Source organism: Rhinopithecus roxellana, chromosome 2, assembly GCF_007565055.1.
Source record: "Rhinopithecus roxellana isolate Shanxi Qingling chromosome 2, ASM756505v1, whole genome shotgun sequence".
Taxonomy (NCBI): domain Eukaryota; kingdom Metazoa; phylum Chordata; class Mammalia; order Primates; family Cercopithecidae; genus Rhinopithecus; species Rhinopithecus roxellana.
The window spans coordinates 127,749,579-127,769,397 of record NC_044550.1 but is presented as its reverse complement, the minus strand read 5'-3'; the positions used below and the strand labels follow the sequence as shown (position 1 = coordinate 127,769,397).

Below are 19,819 nucleotides of genomic sequence, written 5' to 3'. Positions count from 1 at the left end.
CTGGATTCTGGAATCTAGTCAGGAAGTCAAGAAAAAGACTTTGCTTTAAGGTTGAGTGCAGTGGGTCATGCCTATAACCCCAGCACTTTGGGAGGCCAAAGTGAGCAGATCACTTGAGGCCAGGAATTGGAGACCAGCCTGGTAAAGTGGTGAAACTCTGTCTCTTCTACAAATAAAAAAATTAGCTGGGTGTGGTGGTGTACACCTGTGGTCCCAGCTACTCGGGAGGCTGAGGCACAAGAATTGCTTGAACCCACGAGGCGAAGGTTGCAGTGAGTGGAGATGGCACCACTGTATGGTCTGGGCAATAGACCAAGGACCTGTCCAAAAAAAAAAAAAAAGACTTTGCTTTAACATAAAGCTCACCACCCAGAATGTCTTTTAATTTTCTTATTTTTGTTTCTTCTCTTATAAAAATGCGTTCAACAAATCCATTTAAGAAGTACTTGTTGACTTCATATGATCATGTGCTAATCATTTTGATGCTAGGCAAATGCGGCTCCTACTGTCATAGACCTTTTTAGTGAAGAGAGACAGACAATACACAAACAAATCATTGTTTTAGATCATAAAAAATACTATGAAAACAATAAGCAAGGTAACATGGAGAGTGACTGGGGTGCCATATTAATTGGGTGGTCAAGGAATGCCTCTCTGATGTGGTGACATCAATTGAAGTCTGAGGCAAGGAGCCATGTTGAACATCTGGAAGAACAATGTTCTAGAAGAGGGAACAGCAATTGCAAAGGCCCTGGGCCCGGAAGGAACTTAGCATGTCCCAGGAACAAAATGAGTATTAGTTACTAATACTGATTATCTCAGGGATTTATTTGGTTCTACAAAGACTTACAAGCCAAGGTCTCTGCCCTAAAGGAGCTCTGTAACAGAGACAGACATACATAAAAAACATCACTATATAGTGCAAAAGTACACTGCAGGGACAGCAATATGGACAAGCTAATGACTAAGAAGGAAGAGTGATTAATTATTTGGGGTGTGTTTCAGGGAAGGCATCACAAATGTGGTGATGCAAAAGCAGAATTTTGAAATAGCAATAGAATTGACAAAGCAGAGAGTAGAGTTGTGCTGGGGGAACAGTGCACAGAGAACACTGAGGGCAAAGACCTCCAGGCTGTTTCTTGTTAGTGAACACTGCAATAAAAGAAAGTGATGCTCAAAAGGCACAGGGGCCAGAGCATGATGGGCCTTACATTCAGTGCATGACTGGAGCTATCAGTAGACTCCAAGGAAGGAAACACAGGGTTGGATTAATTTTACCTGACTGTCTCTCTTAAATATGTCTTCAGGAGAGTAAATATTAAATGAAAAAATGGCAAAGGGGCTCAGAAAGAGATGAGAAATCTTAGAGGTTTGAGGGGTTGATAAAATTAGTAGGACTGGGATTGCCCACTGTTTAGTCACTAATAACTTCCAGTACCTGGCACTAATAAATACTTAAGGAAGGAATGTATGAAAATGAGTAAACGGTGATTGGCTGGGTGTGGCAGCACCATGTCTGATGAGCAGAAATCATGAACCCCACATTAATAGACATTGATAGAGCACGTAAGACCATTTTTAGATGTGTTAATTCTAACAACCCTATACGTAATTCCACTTTTCGGGTGAGAAAAACCATAGGTCAGAGAGATCACGGTACCCTGCCAGAGGTTGTAGAACTCGTTGGAAACTTGGCTTAAGAGGGTGTGACAGATAACCAGGTACGCATGCTTAAACATTACTTCCTACAGCTTTGTTCTTTTGGCTTAGGATTGTCTTGGCAATGCGGGCTGTTTTTTGGTTCCATATGAACTTTAAAATAGTTTTTTCCAATTATGTGAAGAAAGTCATTGGTAGCTTGATGGGGATGGCATTGAATCTATAAATTACCTTGGGCAGTATGGCCATTTTCACGATATTGATTCTTCCTATCCATGAGCATGGAATGTTCTTCCATTTGTTTGTGTCCTCTTTTATTTCGTTGAGTAGTGGTTTGATTCTCCTTGAAGAAGCCCTTCACGTCCATTGTAAGTTGTATTCCTAGGTATTTAATTCTCTTTGAACAATTTTGAATGGGAGTTCAGTCATGATTTGGCTCTCTGTCTGTTAATGGCGTATAGGAATGCTTATGACTTTTGCACATATCCTGAGACTTTGCTGAAGTTGCTTATCAGCTTTAAGGAGATTTTGGCATCACGCTACCTGACTTTAAACTACACTACAAGGCTACAGTAACCAAAACAGCATAGTACTGGTACCAAAAGAGAGATATAGACCAATGGAACAGAACAGAGCCCTCAGAAATAATACCACACATCTACAACCATCTGATCTTTGACAAACCTGACAAAAACAAGCAATGGGGAAAGGATTCTCTATTTAGTAAATGGTGCTGGGAAAACTGGCTAGCGATATGTAGAAAGCTGAAACTGGATCCCTTCCTTACATCTTATACAAAAATTAACTCAAGATGGATTAAAGACTTAAACGTTAAACCTAAAACCATAAAAACCCTACAAGAAAACCTAGGCAATACCATTCAGGGCATAGGCACGGGCAAGGACTTCATGACTAAAACACCGAAAGCCATGGCAACAAAAGCCAACATTGACAAATGGGATCTAATTAAACTGAAGAGCTTATGCATAGCAAAAGAAACTACCATCAGAGTGAACAGGCAATCTGCAGAATGGGAGAAAATTTTTGCAATCTACTCATCTGACAAAGGGCTAATATCCAGAATCTACAAAGAACTTAAACAAATTTACAAGAAAAAACCCCATCAAAAAGTGGGCAAAGGATATGAACAGACATTTCTCAAAAGAAGACATTTATGCAGCCAACAGACACATGTAAAAATCCTCATCATCACTGGCCATCAGAGAAATGCAAATCAAAACCACAATGAGATACCATCTCACACCAGTTAGAATGGTGATCATTAAAAGGTCAGGAAACAGGTGCTGGAGAGGATGTGGAGAAATAGGAACACTTTTACATTGTTGGTGGGAGTGTAAATAAGTTCAACCATTGTGGAAGACAGTGTGGCAATTCCTCAAGGATCTAGAACTAGAAATACCATTTGATCCAGCCATCCCATTACTGGGTATATACCCAAAGGATTATAAATCATGCTACTATAAAGACCCATGCACACATATGTTTATTGTGACACTATTCACAATAGCAAAGACTTGGAACCAACCCAAATGTCCATCAATGATAGACTGGATTAAGAAAATGTGGCACATATATGCTATGTAATACTATGCAGCCATAAAAAAGATGTGTTCATGTCCTTTGGAGGGACATGGATGAAGCTGGAAACCATCATTCTCAGCAAACTATTGCAAGAACAGAAAACCAAACACGCATGTTGTCACTCATAGGTGGGAACTGAACAATGAGAACACTTGGACACAGGAAGGGGAATATCACACACCAGGGCCTGTGGTGGGGTGGGGGGATGGGAGAGGGATAGCCTTAGTAGATATACCTAATGTAAATGACCACTTAAGGGGCGCAGCACACCAACATGGCACATGTACACATATGTAACAAACCTGCACGTTGTGCACATGTACCCTAGAACTTAAAGGATAATAAAAAAAATTAAAAAATTACTTTCTACTACTTAGCCTACAGGCTCAAAGAATGAAATTATCTTATAAAAAAGATAATTTATAAAGTCGCTAACTCTGAAAAAAGGGACAACAGGGGGTTCCAGAACGTCCCCGCCAGCCTGCCAGGAGAAGACCAGAGACGTGCGTCACAACAGTCCAAAGTAAAGCCTCCCCCCCACGCCGTTCCCCGCCATCCAGGGAACTGGCGAGCCGCGGTTCTTGGTCCACCGCTGTCGCCTGCGCAGTCGTAGTCCGGCTCAGGAGTACCACGGCCTGAAAGAGAACTGCGGAGGGACGAGTATACGCATGCGTCTGTTCCTTGGCTGCTGGCTCTTACACCGCGCAGTGAGGTCTGACGTCATTTCCTGCCGTAAGTAGACTGTGCTTCCGGGTCGCGGTCATTTTGAGCCCCTGTCTGGATGACGTCTTGCGGCTGTTCGCCCCCTCCCCCTCCCCGCGGTACCTTGCACTTTTCTCTCTCCCTGCCCCCTTTCGAGTTTCCCTTCCGGGCCTTCTGTCCCTGATCGCTTGGGTTCGCCTTGCCGTCGCCTGCTGCTGTGGTCGGAAGGTAGGTGAGGTGACCCAGACAGCCCCGTTGTTGCTCTCCGCGTATCCCCTCACCACCTTCGCGGCCATCCACGACTTTCGCACCTTCCGCCATTTTCCTGCCTGTGAGGGTAGACAGATCGCGCTCGGGTCTCGGCCTCCTGAGTGCCCGTGACGGCAGGAAGCGACGGAGTGCCTCTGGGGGTGTGAGCTGGGGAAGTTCGTGGTCACGGATGCGTGTGGGGTTGTTGCTTAGTCTGTAAGGGCAGGTGGGAGACGGACACAGTGAGTGGAGGATGGAGTGCGGGAATCAGCGGTTATAGGCCGCTTAGGCTTTAATCCAGCTTGCTTTTGTGTTGAGAACTTAAAATGGTATTGTCTCAAGGGCCTTGTCAGCCCTGACAGTTTTCCTGGTGTTTCTGGGAAGGATGCTGTTATGGGAAATAAGAGGGTTTCATTTTTTCTCATACGATTGTAGGGTAAAAGTAGTTAATTCAGCAGGCTTCATCCATCCATGAATTCAGCTGACCCTTTTTATTCCTTTTCTCTATTTAAGGGATTGGCATGTCGTAGGCCCTCATGGCTTATTGACTAAATGAATTATGGAAGAGCTCAGTTGCCATCCTCATTGTGCATGCCATTCCTGTTTCCATGCAAATTGTTTTTAAAATGAGAATAATCATGATCCGACGTAAACATTCTGTAAAATGCAGTTAATTGATCTGTTGATCTAAGTCCCAATATATGAGTTCTAAAAAAACCAACCAAATAAAAAAATGTATATTGTTGGAATGTTTGCATTTTTTTCTTAATATTCTTGGGGAGGAAGGAAATTTGGAGATACAGAATTTGCTGTTAGTTTTACATCACAGAGAGAAGGATATGATATCCTTGTTATTCCGTAACTTTTGAGTGCCCATTTGTGGGAGAGGTTGAATGTTTCTCATGATTATTTCATTTTTTAATATGGAAGCTCAGAAATGACTTGAAATTTTTTTTCTCTTCTATTTTGGGGAATTATCCTAATCATTGTGCATAGATTTGAGAAACAACCAAAACATAGGATGTGAAAGAACCCATTTTCAGGAGGAAAAGATACATCTGTTATTTTATTGATATCTAGATACTAAAAAACATTATTAACTTATAAAATGCTTATGCTTTTTCAATTAAGGGACTTAACCTGAATAGTGAGTTCCAAATTAATCAGTAGGTCTGTTATTTTTTCATCTAGGTATTTGTATGTGAAGTACTTAAGATATAGTAGTGTTTAGTAAATATTTGTTGATTGGTTGCTGTATAGACTAGTAGTTTTACCATGTCATACGTCTTGATTTACTTTGACCTATCTAGTGATGGTTTCTAATACTTAATATGTAATGTTTTTGATACAGGAAAAATGAATGGGAGGACTGAATTTCGAGAGCCGAATGCAGAGGTTCCAAGACCAATTCCCCGTAACTATCTATTAAGTATTTATAATTAGAAGCACTTCCTATGTAAAGGAAATTTCACTGCCTTGAGTAACAGTGGCAGGTGGGCTGGCTTCATGGGCATGTGCAGACAGTGCCCTATACTTGGTTTCATGTTCTTACTCTTGTTATCTTGAAATTCATAATCATTTGGACAAGGAGTCCCACGTTTTTATTTTGCACTGGACCCAGCATATTAGGTAGCCAGTCCTGACTAGCAGATAGTAGCATTAGTTCTATTTGAAGTCAAAGTTTGTTAAAAGTGTATAAGTGGCCTGGCCTGGTGGCTCATGGCTTGTAATCCCAGCACTTTAGGAGCTCAAGGTGGGTGGATCACCTGAAGTCAGGAGTTCGAGACTAGCCTGGCCAACATGGTGAAACCCCGTGTCTACTAAAATACAAAAAATTAGCCTGGTGTGGTGATGGGTACCTGTAATCCCAGCCACTTGGGAGACTGAGGCAGGAGAATCGCTTGAACCCGGGAGGTGGAGGTTGCGTGAGCCGAGATCGTGCCATTGCACTCCAGCCTGGGCAACAAGAGTGAAACTTTGTCTCAAAAAAAAAAAAAAAAGTGCATAAGCCAGTTGTTTTATTATTTGAGTTTAAAAAAAAGTGGGTGCCTCTTGTTAATATTTAGGCTAAGATAATTTTTCAGACTTAGTTTTGTGGATAATTTAATGTTTTCTGATTTTCTCTGGTAAAAAGACATAGGGCCTGATTACATTCCAACAGAGGAAGAAAGGAGAGTCTTCGCAGAATGCAATGATGAAAGCTTCTGGTTCAGATGTGAGTTCAATTTTCTAATTAATATATTTTGATCCAAAATTTGTACCTGAAATTTTGACTTGAATTTGAACCTGAAATTATAATAACTCCGTATAGAACAAATTAGCAAACTTTTTGCATAGTGTGGTTGTTATTAAAAGAGATTGATTAAGGAAATAAAGGAATTGCACACATTTTAAAGTAATTATTTCCAGATTTTTTTGTTTAACAAAACCATGAGGTAATTTTGTTGATATTAGTAATAGTTAGCATTTACTGTATGTACATGGATTATATAAAAACAACTCAATAAGCTTGATAACTATTATTACCCTCACTTTACAGGTGAAGGAATTGAGGTTTAGAGATGTTAAATGGCAACACTTAGTGTTACACAGGTGATAAATTACGATGTTTGGAGTTGAAACCAAGTCTGTCTGAAACAGATTTTACTCTTAATGCTTTTAACCGTTACATAATAACAGGTTAGTTCCCATTTTAATCATTGTGAAATGTTGTTATACTACCAGCTCTTGATTTCTGACTAGAAAAACGTATATATTTTTGTGTATATCAAGATTTTATTTTTTAAATACAGAGATTGTTGGAAGTAGTACCCAAAATATACTCTCACTATTGAACAAAGAATTGGTATTGTTTTACTTGGAAACTGTAGTCCTTTCAGGTAAAAAGGAAGATGAATTTTTTTGTTGTTCTTTGTTTTTTTGAGGCGGAGCTTGGCTCTTTTCGCCCAGGCTGGAGTGCAATGGCGTGATCTCTGCTCACTGCAACTTCTGCCTCCTGGGTTCAAACGATTCTCTTTCCTCAGCTTTCCGAGTAGCTGGGATTACAGGCATGTGCAGCCATGCCCAGCAAATTTTTGTACTTTTAGTAAAGGTGGGATTTCACCATGTTGGCCAGGCTGGTCTTGAACTCCTGACCTTAGGTGATCCACCTTGGCCTCCCAGAGTGCTAGGATTATAGGCATGAGCCACCGCACCCAGCAAATGTTTTTTGAAAAAGGCAACTTGGCTGGGCACGGTGCCTCATGCCTATAATCACAGCACTTTGGGAGGCAAAGGCAGGAGGATTGCTTGAGTCCAGGAGTTCAAGACTGGCCTTGGAAACAGAGAGAGTCCTTGTCTCTACCAAAAATGAAAGAAATTAGCGGGGTGTAGTGGTAGGTAGCTGTAGTCGCAACCTCTTGAGAGGCTGGGACTAAGGCAGGAGGATCCCTTGAGCTGGGTAGATAGAGGCTGCTGCAGTGAGCTATGATTACATCACTGCATTCCACCCTGGGTGACAGAGCCATACCCTGTCTCAAAGGAAAAAAAAAGAAGAAGAAAAAAAGGTCAACTTAAGCCATTAAGGAGGATGTATGTTTTCATCAGTCAGCCTGATATGTATGCTTAAAATGTGCAAGCTGTGCAAGGTACCTGTTGGGAAGATAAGTTTTATGAAAGACAGTCTTTGTCCTGAAGTAGTTTTCTTTGTTTTTGTTTTTGAGACGGAGTCTCACTCTCTTTCCCAGGCTGAAGTGCAGTGGTGTGATCTCTGCTCATGTCAACATCCTCCTGGGTTCAAGTGATTATCCCGCCACAGCGTCCCGAGTACCTGGGACTACAGATGTGACCCACCATGCCTGGCTAATTTTTGTGTTTTTAGTAGAGATGGAGTTTCACCATATTGGCCAGGCTGATCTCGAACTCCTGACCTCAGTTGATTCACCCGCCTTGGGCTCCGAAAGTGCTGGGATTACAGGTGTGAGCCACCGTGCCCAGCCCTGAAGTAGTTTTATATGTGGTGAGACAAAACTAATACGTGAAACACTTAGAGATTAAGTGTGTAACTGTAGAAGACTTTTTAAAGAGATAAATTAATTAGAATTGACTTACTGAAATTGAAAAATTTGAATAACTTTTTGCATTTTAATACTCAAAATTTTCTCAAAATTTTACCAAATTTCAATTTGGTAAAAACTGAAGCCTCTTTCAGTTTTTCAGTTGTGTTTTTCTGTAACATAAGGTAGCACACCTGAGTTGAAAAAAGACCTTTATTTGTTAAGCAAACAATACTTTATAGTAATAATACTATAGGCCAGGTATGGTGGCTGTAATCCCAGCACCTTGGTTTTGTTTTGTTTTTTATTTTGTAGATACTAGGTTTTGCCATGTTGCCCAGGCTGATCTTGAACCCCTGAGCTCAAGCGATCTGCCTGCCTTGGCCTCTCCAAAAGGTGGAATTTCAAGCATGAGCCACTGAACCTGGCCCTAGCACGTTGGGTGACTGAGGGAGGAGGATCGCCTGAGACCAGGAGTTTGAGACCAGCCTTGGCAACATAGTGAGACCCTGTCCCTAACCCCCCGCAAAAGATTAAAAAAAAATAAAAACATTGATAGTAGAGAAGTGAAGAGGAAAGGTAGAGGAGCATTTGGATGAAAGGAGTGGTGAACAAAGGCAGAGTTTGCAATAACTTTATCTCTGCTAGAGCCATGAGCCTGAATTGATTGGAACAGAGGTCTTTCATTGAGGATAAAACATAAAACATAGTAATGAGTTAAAGATTTGATCCATTATATTGTTTAGGTTCTTGAGCAGAGGGGGGTGATATGTAAGGTTTTTTTAAGGAAGGTTAGTTAACAGTGTGCAAGATGGGTAGAAGGGTGAAAAGTTGTACTAGGTAAAATCTGTTTTGAGCTTTTGGCAGTAACTTAGGCATATATATATAGTCATCGATGAGATATAGTTGATTATTGTGTCATTTGGACTGGAAAAGATGAGCTGGCAACGAAAGATTTTTTAAAGGACAAATAACAGGATTTTTTAAAAAGTTCGACTAAGGGGGAATGAAGGAATGGTAAGAGGGAGGTAATAGCTTTAAGATAACCAGCTTAGGACACTCAATAATGATATTACTGAATAAAAGGTTCAGTTAGAAGGAGTTCTTGTTTGAAGATGAATTTAGTTCAGACATTTTGAGTTCATGCTGCAACACTCGATTGTGGCTAAGCAACTAGAGATAGAAACAAAAGTATACATGAAAAATTAGTTTATTGTGGAGTTGTGTTGGTGAATTCGCCTATAAATTAAGTGTAGAGATAAATGTGTGAAACTGATAATAGTTTCTGCCGTGTGATTAATACTTAGGATTGATAGAATAAAGGATAAAGTTTGGATAGTACCCATGGATAAGGGAACAAGTGATAGTGAAAGAATCAACAAAGACCAAGAGCAGTTAGGAAGATATAGGAGCTCTGGTAGAATCTTTGTCATTTTATCCACCAGTATTCAGAGACTTGCAGATGTTTCAAGCTAAAAAGAACCTGAATAAGAATTAGGTGATGACGTCCGTCTTAATTTATGATGACTATGCATCTAAAACAGTTATTCTCAACTGGAAGCATAATTGGAACAAGTTGAGAATAATTGTTTTAGATGCATAGTCATCATATATTAAGGACTTCTATAAAATTTTCATGGCTTATAGAATGGGAATAATTTCTTTTTTTTTTTTTTTTCCCGAGAAGGAGTCTCGCTCTATTGCCCAGGCTGGAGTGCAGTGGTGTGATCTTGGCTCACTGCAACCTCTGCCTCCCGAGTTCAAGCAATTCTCCTGCCTCAGCTTTCTGAGTAGCTGGGATTATAGGCGCACACCACCATGCCCAGCTAAGTTTTTGTATTTTTAGTAGAGACCAGGTTTCACCATGTTGGCCAAGCTGGTCTTGAACTCCTGACCTTGTGATCTGCCCACCTTGACCTCCCAAAGTTCTGGGATTACAGGCATGAGCCACTGTGCCTGGCCAGAATGGGAAGAATTTCTTAGAGAACATGGCTATATACTGTAGCAACAGTTTTTTTTTTTTTTTTTAATCTTTGAAGATTATATAGAGTAGATAGTATAAAATGATCTATTTTCAAGTCTTGATGACACAGGATTAAGAAAAAGACAAGTCTGATAGAGGGGGTTTGGGATTATTTTAGTGTTGGGCTAATGGTTAAATAGATGCTAAGGTGTCCAGATTTATTTCTGGCTGATAAATGTATGCTGTTGCACATGTTTAATATTCTAAATAACTGTGATGGGGTTATGCCAAAAATACATTAAAGGGTGGTGAACAATGTCAGGATGCTCATGTATACCAGACTCTTAATAGTGGGACATATGGTATATGAATAGTACAAAGCTAAGTAATTTCTGTGTATTAAAACAGATAAATCACAGATTGAAAAGACAAAAAGCGGCCAGGTGCGGTGGCTTACACCTGTAATCCCAGCATTTTGGGAGGTTGAGGTGGGCAGATCAATTGAGGTCAGGAGTTCGAGACCAGCCTGACCTATATGGTGAAACCCTGTGTCTACTAAAAATACAAAAATTAGCTGGGCATGGTGGCAGGTGCCTTTAATTCCAGCTACTCAGGAAGCTGAGACAGGAGAATTGCTTGAACCCAAGAGTCGGAGGTTGCAGTGAGCCGAGATCATGCCACTGCACTCCAGCCTGGATGACAGAGTGAGACTCCATCTCAAAAAGCAAACAAACAAAAAGACAAAAAGCATGTAATAGGGACAGGCTGAAAGACAGCTTGTTAATTTTATACCATATCTACATTACTGAGAAAGTACAGCAGCCAAAAAATTACTGTATTAATAGGTAGCATTTGACTCTTAGATAACCAAGGTGTTGCATATTATAGCATCAAACATTGAAATGTAGAAGCTTGGTTGTAACCAGATGATAGGAAGTTCAATGTGTAATTATTAGAAGGATGATAATCATGCATTATGAAATTTTGTATTTTAACATTTGTACTTTCGAATTAGATAGTTTGTGCTGTATGTGACATATTTATACAAACAAATAATGGCATCTATGCTACTTTGGAGAGTATCACCTCGTGACTTGATTAGAAAAAGGTGGTAAAAGCATTTACAAATTTATAAAAAAGCACTTACTAAGGTAATTTTTTATACATTTTTTAAGTTGGTTGAATATACTTACCCTGTTTTAAAATTAGACTTGTTGATCTAGGGACCGTTCTCTTTCCTTAAGATAACTTTGTTTCTATACTGACCTACGTTCCATTAATCTGAAATACAACTATGAAGGCATCTTACTTCTAGGTGCTTAAAATCATGACCCTATGCACTGACCTAAAATCAGTATGTCTGTGCCCAAACACACGGGTAGGGAAGACCCTGTACATATAGGGTCAGTTTATTGCACATTCATGTTAAAATAGTTCTCAACCTCCAGAATTACTGAAAAGATTTATCATTTCCTATTTGTATCAGCTGGAGTCTATGAATAATATTTCATACATGTGTACTACTAGTTTTCAAATGATAAGAGTGATAAGAGTATGGGCCGGCATAGTAGCTTACACCTGTAATCTCAGCATTTTGAGAGGCCGAGGTGGGCGGATCACTTGAAGTCAGGAGTTCAAGACCAGCCTGGCTAACATGGTGAAACCCTGTCTGTACTAAAAATACAAAAATTAGCCAGGTGTGGTGGCAGAAACCTGGTCTGTACTAAAAATACAAAAATTAGCCAGGTGTGGTGGCACATGCCTGTTGTCGCAGCTTCTTGGGATGCTGAGGCAGGAGAATGGCTTGAACTTGGGAGGCAGAGGTTGCATTGAGCCGAGATCGTGACATTGTACTCTAGCGTGGGTGACAGAGCGAGACTTCATCTCAAAAAAAAAAAAGAAAGAAAAAAGAGTATAGACTCTGGGGCCTGATTGGCTGGATTCAAATCCCAGCTCCACTCACAGTAGCTGTGAGATTTTGGGCAAGTTCCTGAGGTCTGTGTGCTACAATTTCCTTATCCATAAAATGGGGATAACTGCCTAGCTCATGAAATTATTATAGGGATTAATGCAATTTAATTAAGTGTTGGCTATCTTTATTGAATAGCTATTAGTGTTATTGTGATTAATGAAATAAAAATTTTATTGACTACAGTTAGGAATATAGAGTAGCTTTTTGTTACTGTGAGGGGAGAAGAGTTTAAAGAATCGTAGGAGTTCTTGTACATATGGAGTTTAGTTTGGGACTGTGGTAATGATGTGCACTAGGTTTTGGTCAGCAGTATTATTGATTTGCCTATAGAAACATTATTTAACAAAACAGAAGTTACATACTGTAGTGGAAAAGGCCACTGACTGGGGAGTCAGGAGACTTGGGTTCTGATCTCAGCATTACCACAAACTAACCAGCTGTGTTACTTTGAGCAAATGACTTGTCTTTTCTGGATGTCAGTGTACTCTGATTAGAATGAGGACTAGATAATCTTTGAAGCCTCTTTCAGTCTTACCATCATCTTTTTCTGTGACATAAAGTAGAATACCTGAGTTGGAATGAGACCTTAGGTCTACTCCATTATCCCTTATAGCATGAGAAGAAGCTATGCAAAGACATTGTGGTGAATGGCAGAACTAGTACTAGAATTTCCTCGAACACACTATTACTCTGCATTAAATGGGGAAAGCATTATCCATTGTAGAAATGGCCAACTAACTCATTGCCTTTTATTCTTATATGATTCTTCAGTGCTTCATGTTGCAATCCTTGAGTCAAGCTGGAGAAAAATGATTGCAAATTGTACTGGTGCTGTAATTAAAAGGGATTTGTCCTTTGCAAAACTTTAAATGATAATACATGAAGGCATTCTAACCAGCCAACATTAAAGAAACCATATTTCCAGCAAAGGTAAAATCTGTTAGTAAGTAGGATGGCATGAATTCAAACCTTAGCGTTTGTGCAATTTGTGTCTGATGGCAAAGTTAATGCCCTATTCCAAAGTGATGGATTTTAATCATGAAATCTGTGTAATAATTCAAATGTCTTAATTACTTTGGTTCTTAAATTGTCCATGTATGGTTTAGACCAGAGTTGAACAAACTAGACCATGGACCAAATCTGTTTTTGTATGCATGAGCTAAGAATTGTTTTTACATTTTTAAATGGTTAAGAGGCTGGGTGCAGTGACTCAAGCCTATAATCCCAGCACTTTGGGAGGCCAAGGTGGGCTGATTACTTGAACCCAGGAGATCGAGACCAGCCTGGGCAACATGGCGCAACCTCATCTCTACAAAAAAAAAAAAAAAAAAAAAAAAAAGACAAAAAATTAGCCAGGCATGGTGGTGCATCCCTGTTGTCCCAGCCACTTGGGAGGCTGAAGCAGGAGGATCATCTGAGCCGGTAGGTTGAGGCTGCAGTGAGATGAGATTGTACCACTGCATTCCAGCCCTGGTGATAGAGTGAGACCCTGTCTAAAAAAATAAAATATGATAAAATGGTTAAGAAATCAAAGGAGAAGAATATTTCATTACCTGTGGAAATTACATGAAATTCGTAAATTTGCATCTAAAAATAAAGTTTTGTTGGAACACAGCTATGTTCATGTGTTTTTGGATTGTCTCTGGGTGGTTTTGCTTTAAAATGGCAGTTGAGTAACTGGGACAGAGATTGGCCCACAAAACCCAAAATATTTACCATCTGGCTCTTCATAGAATGTGTTTGCCAACCTCAGATCTGGAACAGCACCCTCCAGTGTGGCAGCCAGTAGCCACATGTAGCGATTTAACTTTAAAATAACTTACAGTGAAAGGATATAAAGCAAAATCATGAAAGGGAGCATGGAGGGAAGTCCAGCGGAAACCAGGTCCCAAGAGTTCTCTCCCCAGGGAGAGACTTCCCAGGAAGTGTAAATTTCTCCAACAGCTAGTCATAACAATGTGTGAAGTTTTATCTACCAGGGGAACTCATTAGGGACTCAGTGCTCATGGTTTTTATTGGGGGCTGGTCACTTATGCACCCTCTGCCTAACAGGTTCCAAAATTCCAGACTCCCAGAATGAAAGCAGGTGTTTGGCATGAACTGTATTTGTTCAGACAGTTTAGGCACAGTGAGCCAACACACATATCAATGGGGGGAACTGTTTATAAGTCAAGTACCAAGACCAAGTTGATCACAGGATTGGTAACTCAAAGACCAACTTTCATTATCACAAAAAATTCTGTTAGACAGTGCTGTTGTCCAAAACAGTGATTCATAGCTCTTTTTAAGTTATAATCCCCTTCAAGATTATGAGTTTTGGATTTTTCACTCTCTGTTTTAGGCATATATACAGATGTAATATTTTCATATAGTTCAAGGCGTTCACTAGTTTAGAAGAAAGAACATTAATGTTTAAAATATGTGCTTTTTAATTTTTGCCCCAGCCACCGTATGATTACGGTCAAATATATTTTGTATTTTGGTTTAGACAGTGTAATACAGAGCTTAAAAGCTTGAGATCTGGTATCAGACAGATTTTATTAGAATCTGCCACCAACCATTCAGCTAGTTGTTTGGCCTTGAGCAAATTACTTAACATCTCTAAGCTTCAGTTTCCTTATCTTTAAAAGGGTGGTAATAACATTATCTACCTTATAGAAATATGACAAAAAGTGTAATAAGTGAGATAATGCGCATAAGGCTTTTAGCATGATGCACAGAATTTAGTCATTATTCAGTAGTGGTTCTTATTTGTAACTTGTTTCTTACCTCTCCCTCATTAACTTTTTCCCCTTCTGTAACTTCAGAAGTAATTTTTAGTCATTTTTACTGTGTTGTCTTAGTTGATGCTGTTAATGAACAGCTGGCTATTTGGAACCTAAGCCTAGATGGCTAATGAATTATATTGTTTAATATTTTGTGATGTTTTCTTAATTTTAAAATGCTCCTTTAATTTTTCCACTATGTATGCAGTACAGCTTTTAAAAATGGAAGTCTTTTTTACAGATCTTAGTTTTGCAATATAATTCCCAGATGGTTTTACTGATAGTCATTTATCTAATGAACTTTAGACAAAATCTTTTACTTTTGTTGACATTAACAAGGTCTTTTTCCTCCTATAGCTGTGCCTTTGGCTGCAACAAGTATGTTGATTACTCAAGGATTAATTAGTAAAGGTAAATATTTAAAATTTGAATTTATTTAGCATTTTGGATACAGTGTTTGTTTTGTGGTATTTTCCAGATCTTTAGAAAAAGTAAGGGTAACAATGTATCATACTAAACACTGTGTAGAAATTCATTGATGAATTTCTACAATATTAAATGTTTTGTCTCTGTGGACCCACTGGCTCAAATATCATGACTTGAGAATTTCTCCTGCACTAATAGCATCATTAACAACCTTCAAGAGCAAGAAAGTAACTAAACACCAGTATTAGCAGGGCAAACCTGGTCTAGGTGGGCCAATAGCAACATTATCGCCTAGGAGCTTGTTAGAATGCACATTCATGGGGACCAGGAGTCTGTGTTTTAACAAACTCCAAGTGATTCTTACATAATGATTTAAAGATCAGTAGCTCTCTAAACCAGCTTTGTCTGACCACTTGGTGGGGATGAGTGGAGGTGAGTTAGCATTATTTAAAAAATTAGAATCTCAGGGGTCTGGCAGGTGATCTATTTTTAACAAGCCACCGAGGAGACTTTCTTGTCCTAAAGTCTATTGGGTCAAATAGTACAGTGTATTCATGTGGAATTGAGTTTAGATTAAGTATTAAATGTCTTGAGTCCTGCATTTAAAATTTAGTGGAGTAAGCAGTAGAGTTGCTTATTTCATTTACTTCATGAACTATCCATCTGGTAATGGGAAGGTATCCTGGAAAAGGATGGTGACCTTAGGATGACCTAGAGGCCTATCGTTTTCATTAACTGGCACCTTCAAAAATGTGACTTAATGATTGGAAGATTTGGCCTTTTTACATTAGGATATGATGTACGGTACTTAGTTTTGACACAATTAGTTGATAAAATAGTTTTGGAGGCAAATGAGAGGATTTTTTTGGGTAAAAATTTATTTAAGGAACTTCTGAAGAACTTTATTACAATACAGTACCATGACAAAAATCTTAAACATAGAAGCAAGTCAAGATATATGCACTTAAATGTCCTTAAGACTAAGCTGTTTTACAGACTGAGATTGGTTCTGCATTGTGAGAGAGAAAAAAAAAAAACACTTGAATTACATTTCTTTGTAGGAAAAAGTGGCACAGGGATGAAATTAACAGTGTTTATTATTGTTCTGCTTCTTTTATCTGTTTTAATCCAGTGTGTCTTTTAATAATGATTGGAGCGGCCGGGCGCGGTGGCTCAAGCCTGTAATCCCAGCACTTTGGGAGGCCGAGACGGGCGGATCACGAGGTCAGAACATCGAAACCATCCTGGCTAACACAGTGAAACCCCGTCTCTACTGAAAAATACAAAAAACTAGCCGGGCGAGGTGGTGAGCACCTGTAGTCCCAGCTACCCAGGAGGCTGAGGCAGGAGAATGGCATAAACCCGGGAGGTGGAGCTTGCAGTGAGCTGCGATCCGGCCACTGCACTCCAACCTGGGCAACAGAGCGAGACTCAGTCTCAAAAAAATAATAATAATAATAATGATTGGCGCTAGGTATGCAGAAGGTTATACAAAAGAAATTTAATAGCTGCTAGTAGTTCACTGGAGGAAACAAGTAGATGTGAACATACGTTGAAGCAAATAGAAAATTTAATTACATACTTAATACACTACTGAATTGTATAGTAGCGACTCTAAGAGTTGTAGGTGTTCAAAGAAGAAAAATCCTTGTAGGGCTTTTGTAATCAAGGAAAGTTTCTTGAAAGAAGTAAATTTTGAAGGATGGACAGGATTTAGATTAAAAGAAAAGAAAGAACATACCAGGAAGGAGGGACCTGATGATCAAGACAAATAGGCATGACTATTGGGAGAGGCAATCAGGACTGAACTGAAAAGACAAAATCATTCAGGGAGGAGTGCAAACTCCATTAAATAGCTGAAATAGAGCCAGGAGAAATTATAATTTGGATTAGGTTATGAAGAGGAGAAACTTTTTTAGAGATTTTGGGTTTAGGTGCAGTTGAAGACTTTGGCCTACTTGAAGGTATGGTAGAAGTGACACTGGGAGGCCGAGTTAGGTGCATCACGAGGTTAGGAAATCGAGACCATCCTGGCCAACATGATGAAACCCTATCTCTACTAAAAATACAAAAACATTAGCCGGGTGTGGTCACGCGCGCCTGTAGTCCCAGCTACTCAGGAGGCCGAGGCAGGAGAATCGCTTGAACCCAGGAGGCGGAGGCTGCAGTGAGTCGTGATGGGGCCACTGCACTCCAGCCTGGGCAACACAGTGATACTCTGTCTCAAAAAAAAAGGTAAAAATTGGGAGAGACTTTAAGAAAAGAATTTGGAACCCACGAAGGCATTTTGCATTTAATCATAATCCCTGACATTTTGTACAGTGGTCCTTTTGTATCTGTGAATTGGTTCTAGGACCCTCCAGAAGATACCAAAATCCACGAAAGCTTAAGTCTCATATAAAATGGCCTAGTAAAGTTTACATGCATATCTGCCTGTATACTTTAAATCATCTCTAGATTACTTACAATACCTAAGACTATGTAAACACTGTGTAAACAGTTGTTATACTGTATTTGTTTAGGGAATAATGACAAGATAAAAGTCTGTACATGTTTAGTATAGATGCAGTTTTTTTTTTCCTGAATATTTTCTATCCGCAGTTGGTTGCAGAACGCGTGCATACGGAGGGCTGCCTGTATCTCCTTTCATTCACAGTGTGTCATACTCCACGTGGTCTTAGATGTTCCCTCTGTTTCTTCCTGATCTGCCAAAACCATTTAAACATGCTCAGGTCTCCTCTAACTTGAGAATATTAAAAAGAAAAAAATCCTCCCTCATTTCTTTTTCCAACTACTCCCAACTGCCTCATATTTGAAGCCAGAGCCAGACTTCATGAATGAGCACTTCACTTTTTACTTCATTTAACCCATTGCAGTCAGTGTGAGACTATCCATATATTCTACCATTTATAAGTTCAAAAGTACAAAAACGAACAACCTGTTTGTTGCTTACATATGATGGACAGTTTTTGTTCTTGACCAACATTATATAACTTTAGCCAGTTTTTCTTGAAATAGTCTATTCTGTTGGCTTCCATGAAGGCATATTCCTAAGATTTTTCTCCTGCCTCAGGGGATTCCTCCGTTGTTTCATGTTTTTTGAGTGTCTGATATGTACTGTACATTGTTGTATAGAACTAAACAACAAAAATTCATGACCTCTTGGTGCTTACATTCTTGTATAGGTTTTTTTGTCTACTTGTTTTGGAAATGTTGGTATTATTATATTCTGGATATAATATATAGTATGGATGACCCTTCTATAGGCTCCTCAAACGGAACTCATCGTTTTCCACAAAACCAATTCCTCCTTTCCCTTCATGACTGAGTGGCATTAGTACTATCCAGGAGACTGGGACATTATCCTTCACATCCATCCCTTATCTGCCCTGTCCAATTAATGTCTTTTAGCTCTTAAATGTCTTTATTAACTACCTACCTCCATCTGTACTGCCACTATAATTAACATAACCATATGTCACAAAGAGTATTGCGTTGACCTTCAACAAATCTGTTTGCTTCCATTCTTGCTACTTCTCCTTAGGAAAATAAGCTATTTCTAGTACCTGACAGAGGGCATACGTAGTGCACATAGTACTCAAATATTTGAGGGGATGAATAGCAACCGTGACGCTATTCTCTTTGTCTTAACTCTCTCTCTAGATTGTAAATTCCATGAGAGTAAAGAGTGTGTCTTGTTTCCTGTTAATATCCAGTATTTAGTGCCTTTATGTTGGAAGTGGTCTATAACTAGTTGGTGACAGTATGAAGGAACAACTTTTTAATGTAAAAATAGAGATATTCTTACCATTTCCTTTTTCTGTTATCATCCCAGTGATATAAATGAAGGAACTGAGGCTAAAGGCACAGATTAGTTGTCTGTTTTTGTACTTTAATTACGTGAAATCACACACTGAAGTATTCTTTTATGTAAGTTCTTTCAACATAGTGAGATTTATCCAGTAGTGTGCTGGAACTGGTTTGTACTGGCTCCTGAGAATTGGCTGTTAAATTTTCGGAAACTTCAGCAAGCTGGTTTTTAAAGTGTTGGTAGTTGGCCGGGTACAGTGGCTTACGCCTGTAATCCCAGCACTTTGGGAGGCCAAGGCAGGCGGATCCTGAGGGCAGGTGATTGAGACCATCCTGGCCAACATGGTGAAACCCTGTCTCTACTAAAAATACAAAAAATGAGCTGGCATGGTGGCGTGTGCCTGTAGTCCCAGCTACTTGTGAGGCTGAGGCAGGAGAATTACTTGAACCCAGGAGGTGGAGGTTCCTGTGAGCTGAGATGGTGCCACTGCACTCCAGCCTGGCGACAGAGCGAGACTCATCTGAAAAAAAAAAAAAAGAATTGGTAGCTTTACACCATGGAAACTGACAAACATTAAAATTAGAGCTTTTTGTAGGGAGTGCTGGTTTACCAGCACATCATTGCACTTAACCACGT

The 19,819-nt window shown here is 39.5% G+C and overlaps 1 protein-coding gene across 2 annotated transcripts in view; it reads left to right on the top strand.

Moving 5' to 3' along the window:
* Nucleotides 1-3,983: 3,983 nt before the first annotated feature.
* OCIAD1 (OCIA domain containing 1) overlaps nucleotides 3,984-19,819 on the top strand; it is a 30,337-nt gene continuing 14,501 nt past the window's right edge. Inside the window, exons 1-4 of one of the 2 annotated variants that reach the window (XM_010354962.2) lie at nucleotides 3,984-4,191; nucleotides 5,564-5,626; nucleotides 6,347-6,427; nucleotides 15,304-15,357. In XM_010354962.2, the coding sequence (XP_010353264.1) occupies nucleotides 5,569-5,626; nucleotides 6,347-6,427; nucleotides 15,304-15,357 (193 nt within the window). In that variant the 5' untranslated portion in view covers nucleotides 3,984-4,191; nucleotides 5,564-5,568. Of the gene's footprint in view, nucleotides 4,192-4,287; nucleotides 4,374-5,563; nucleotides 5,627-6,346; nucleotides 6,428-15,303; nucleotides 15,358-19,819 lie in introns of those variants that run through there. The other variant, XM_010354963.2, reaches the window with a different exon arrangement.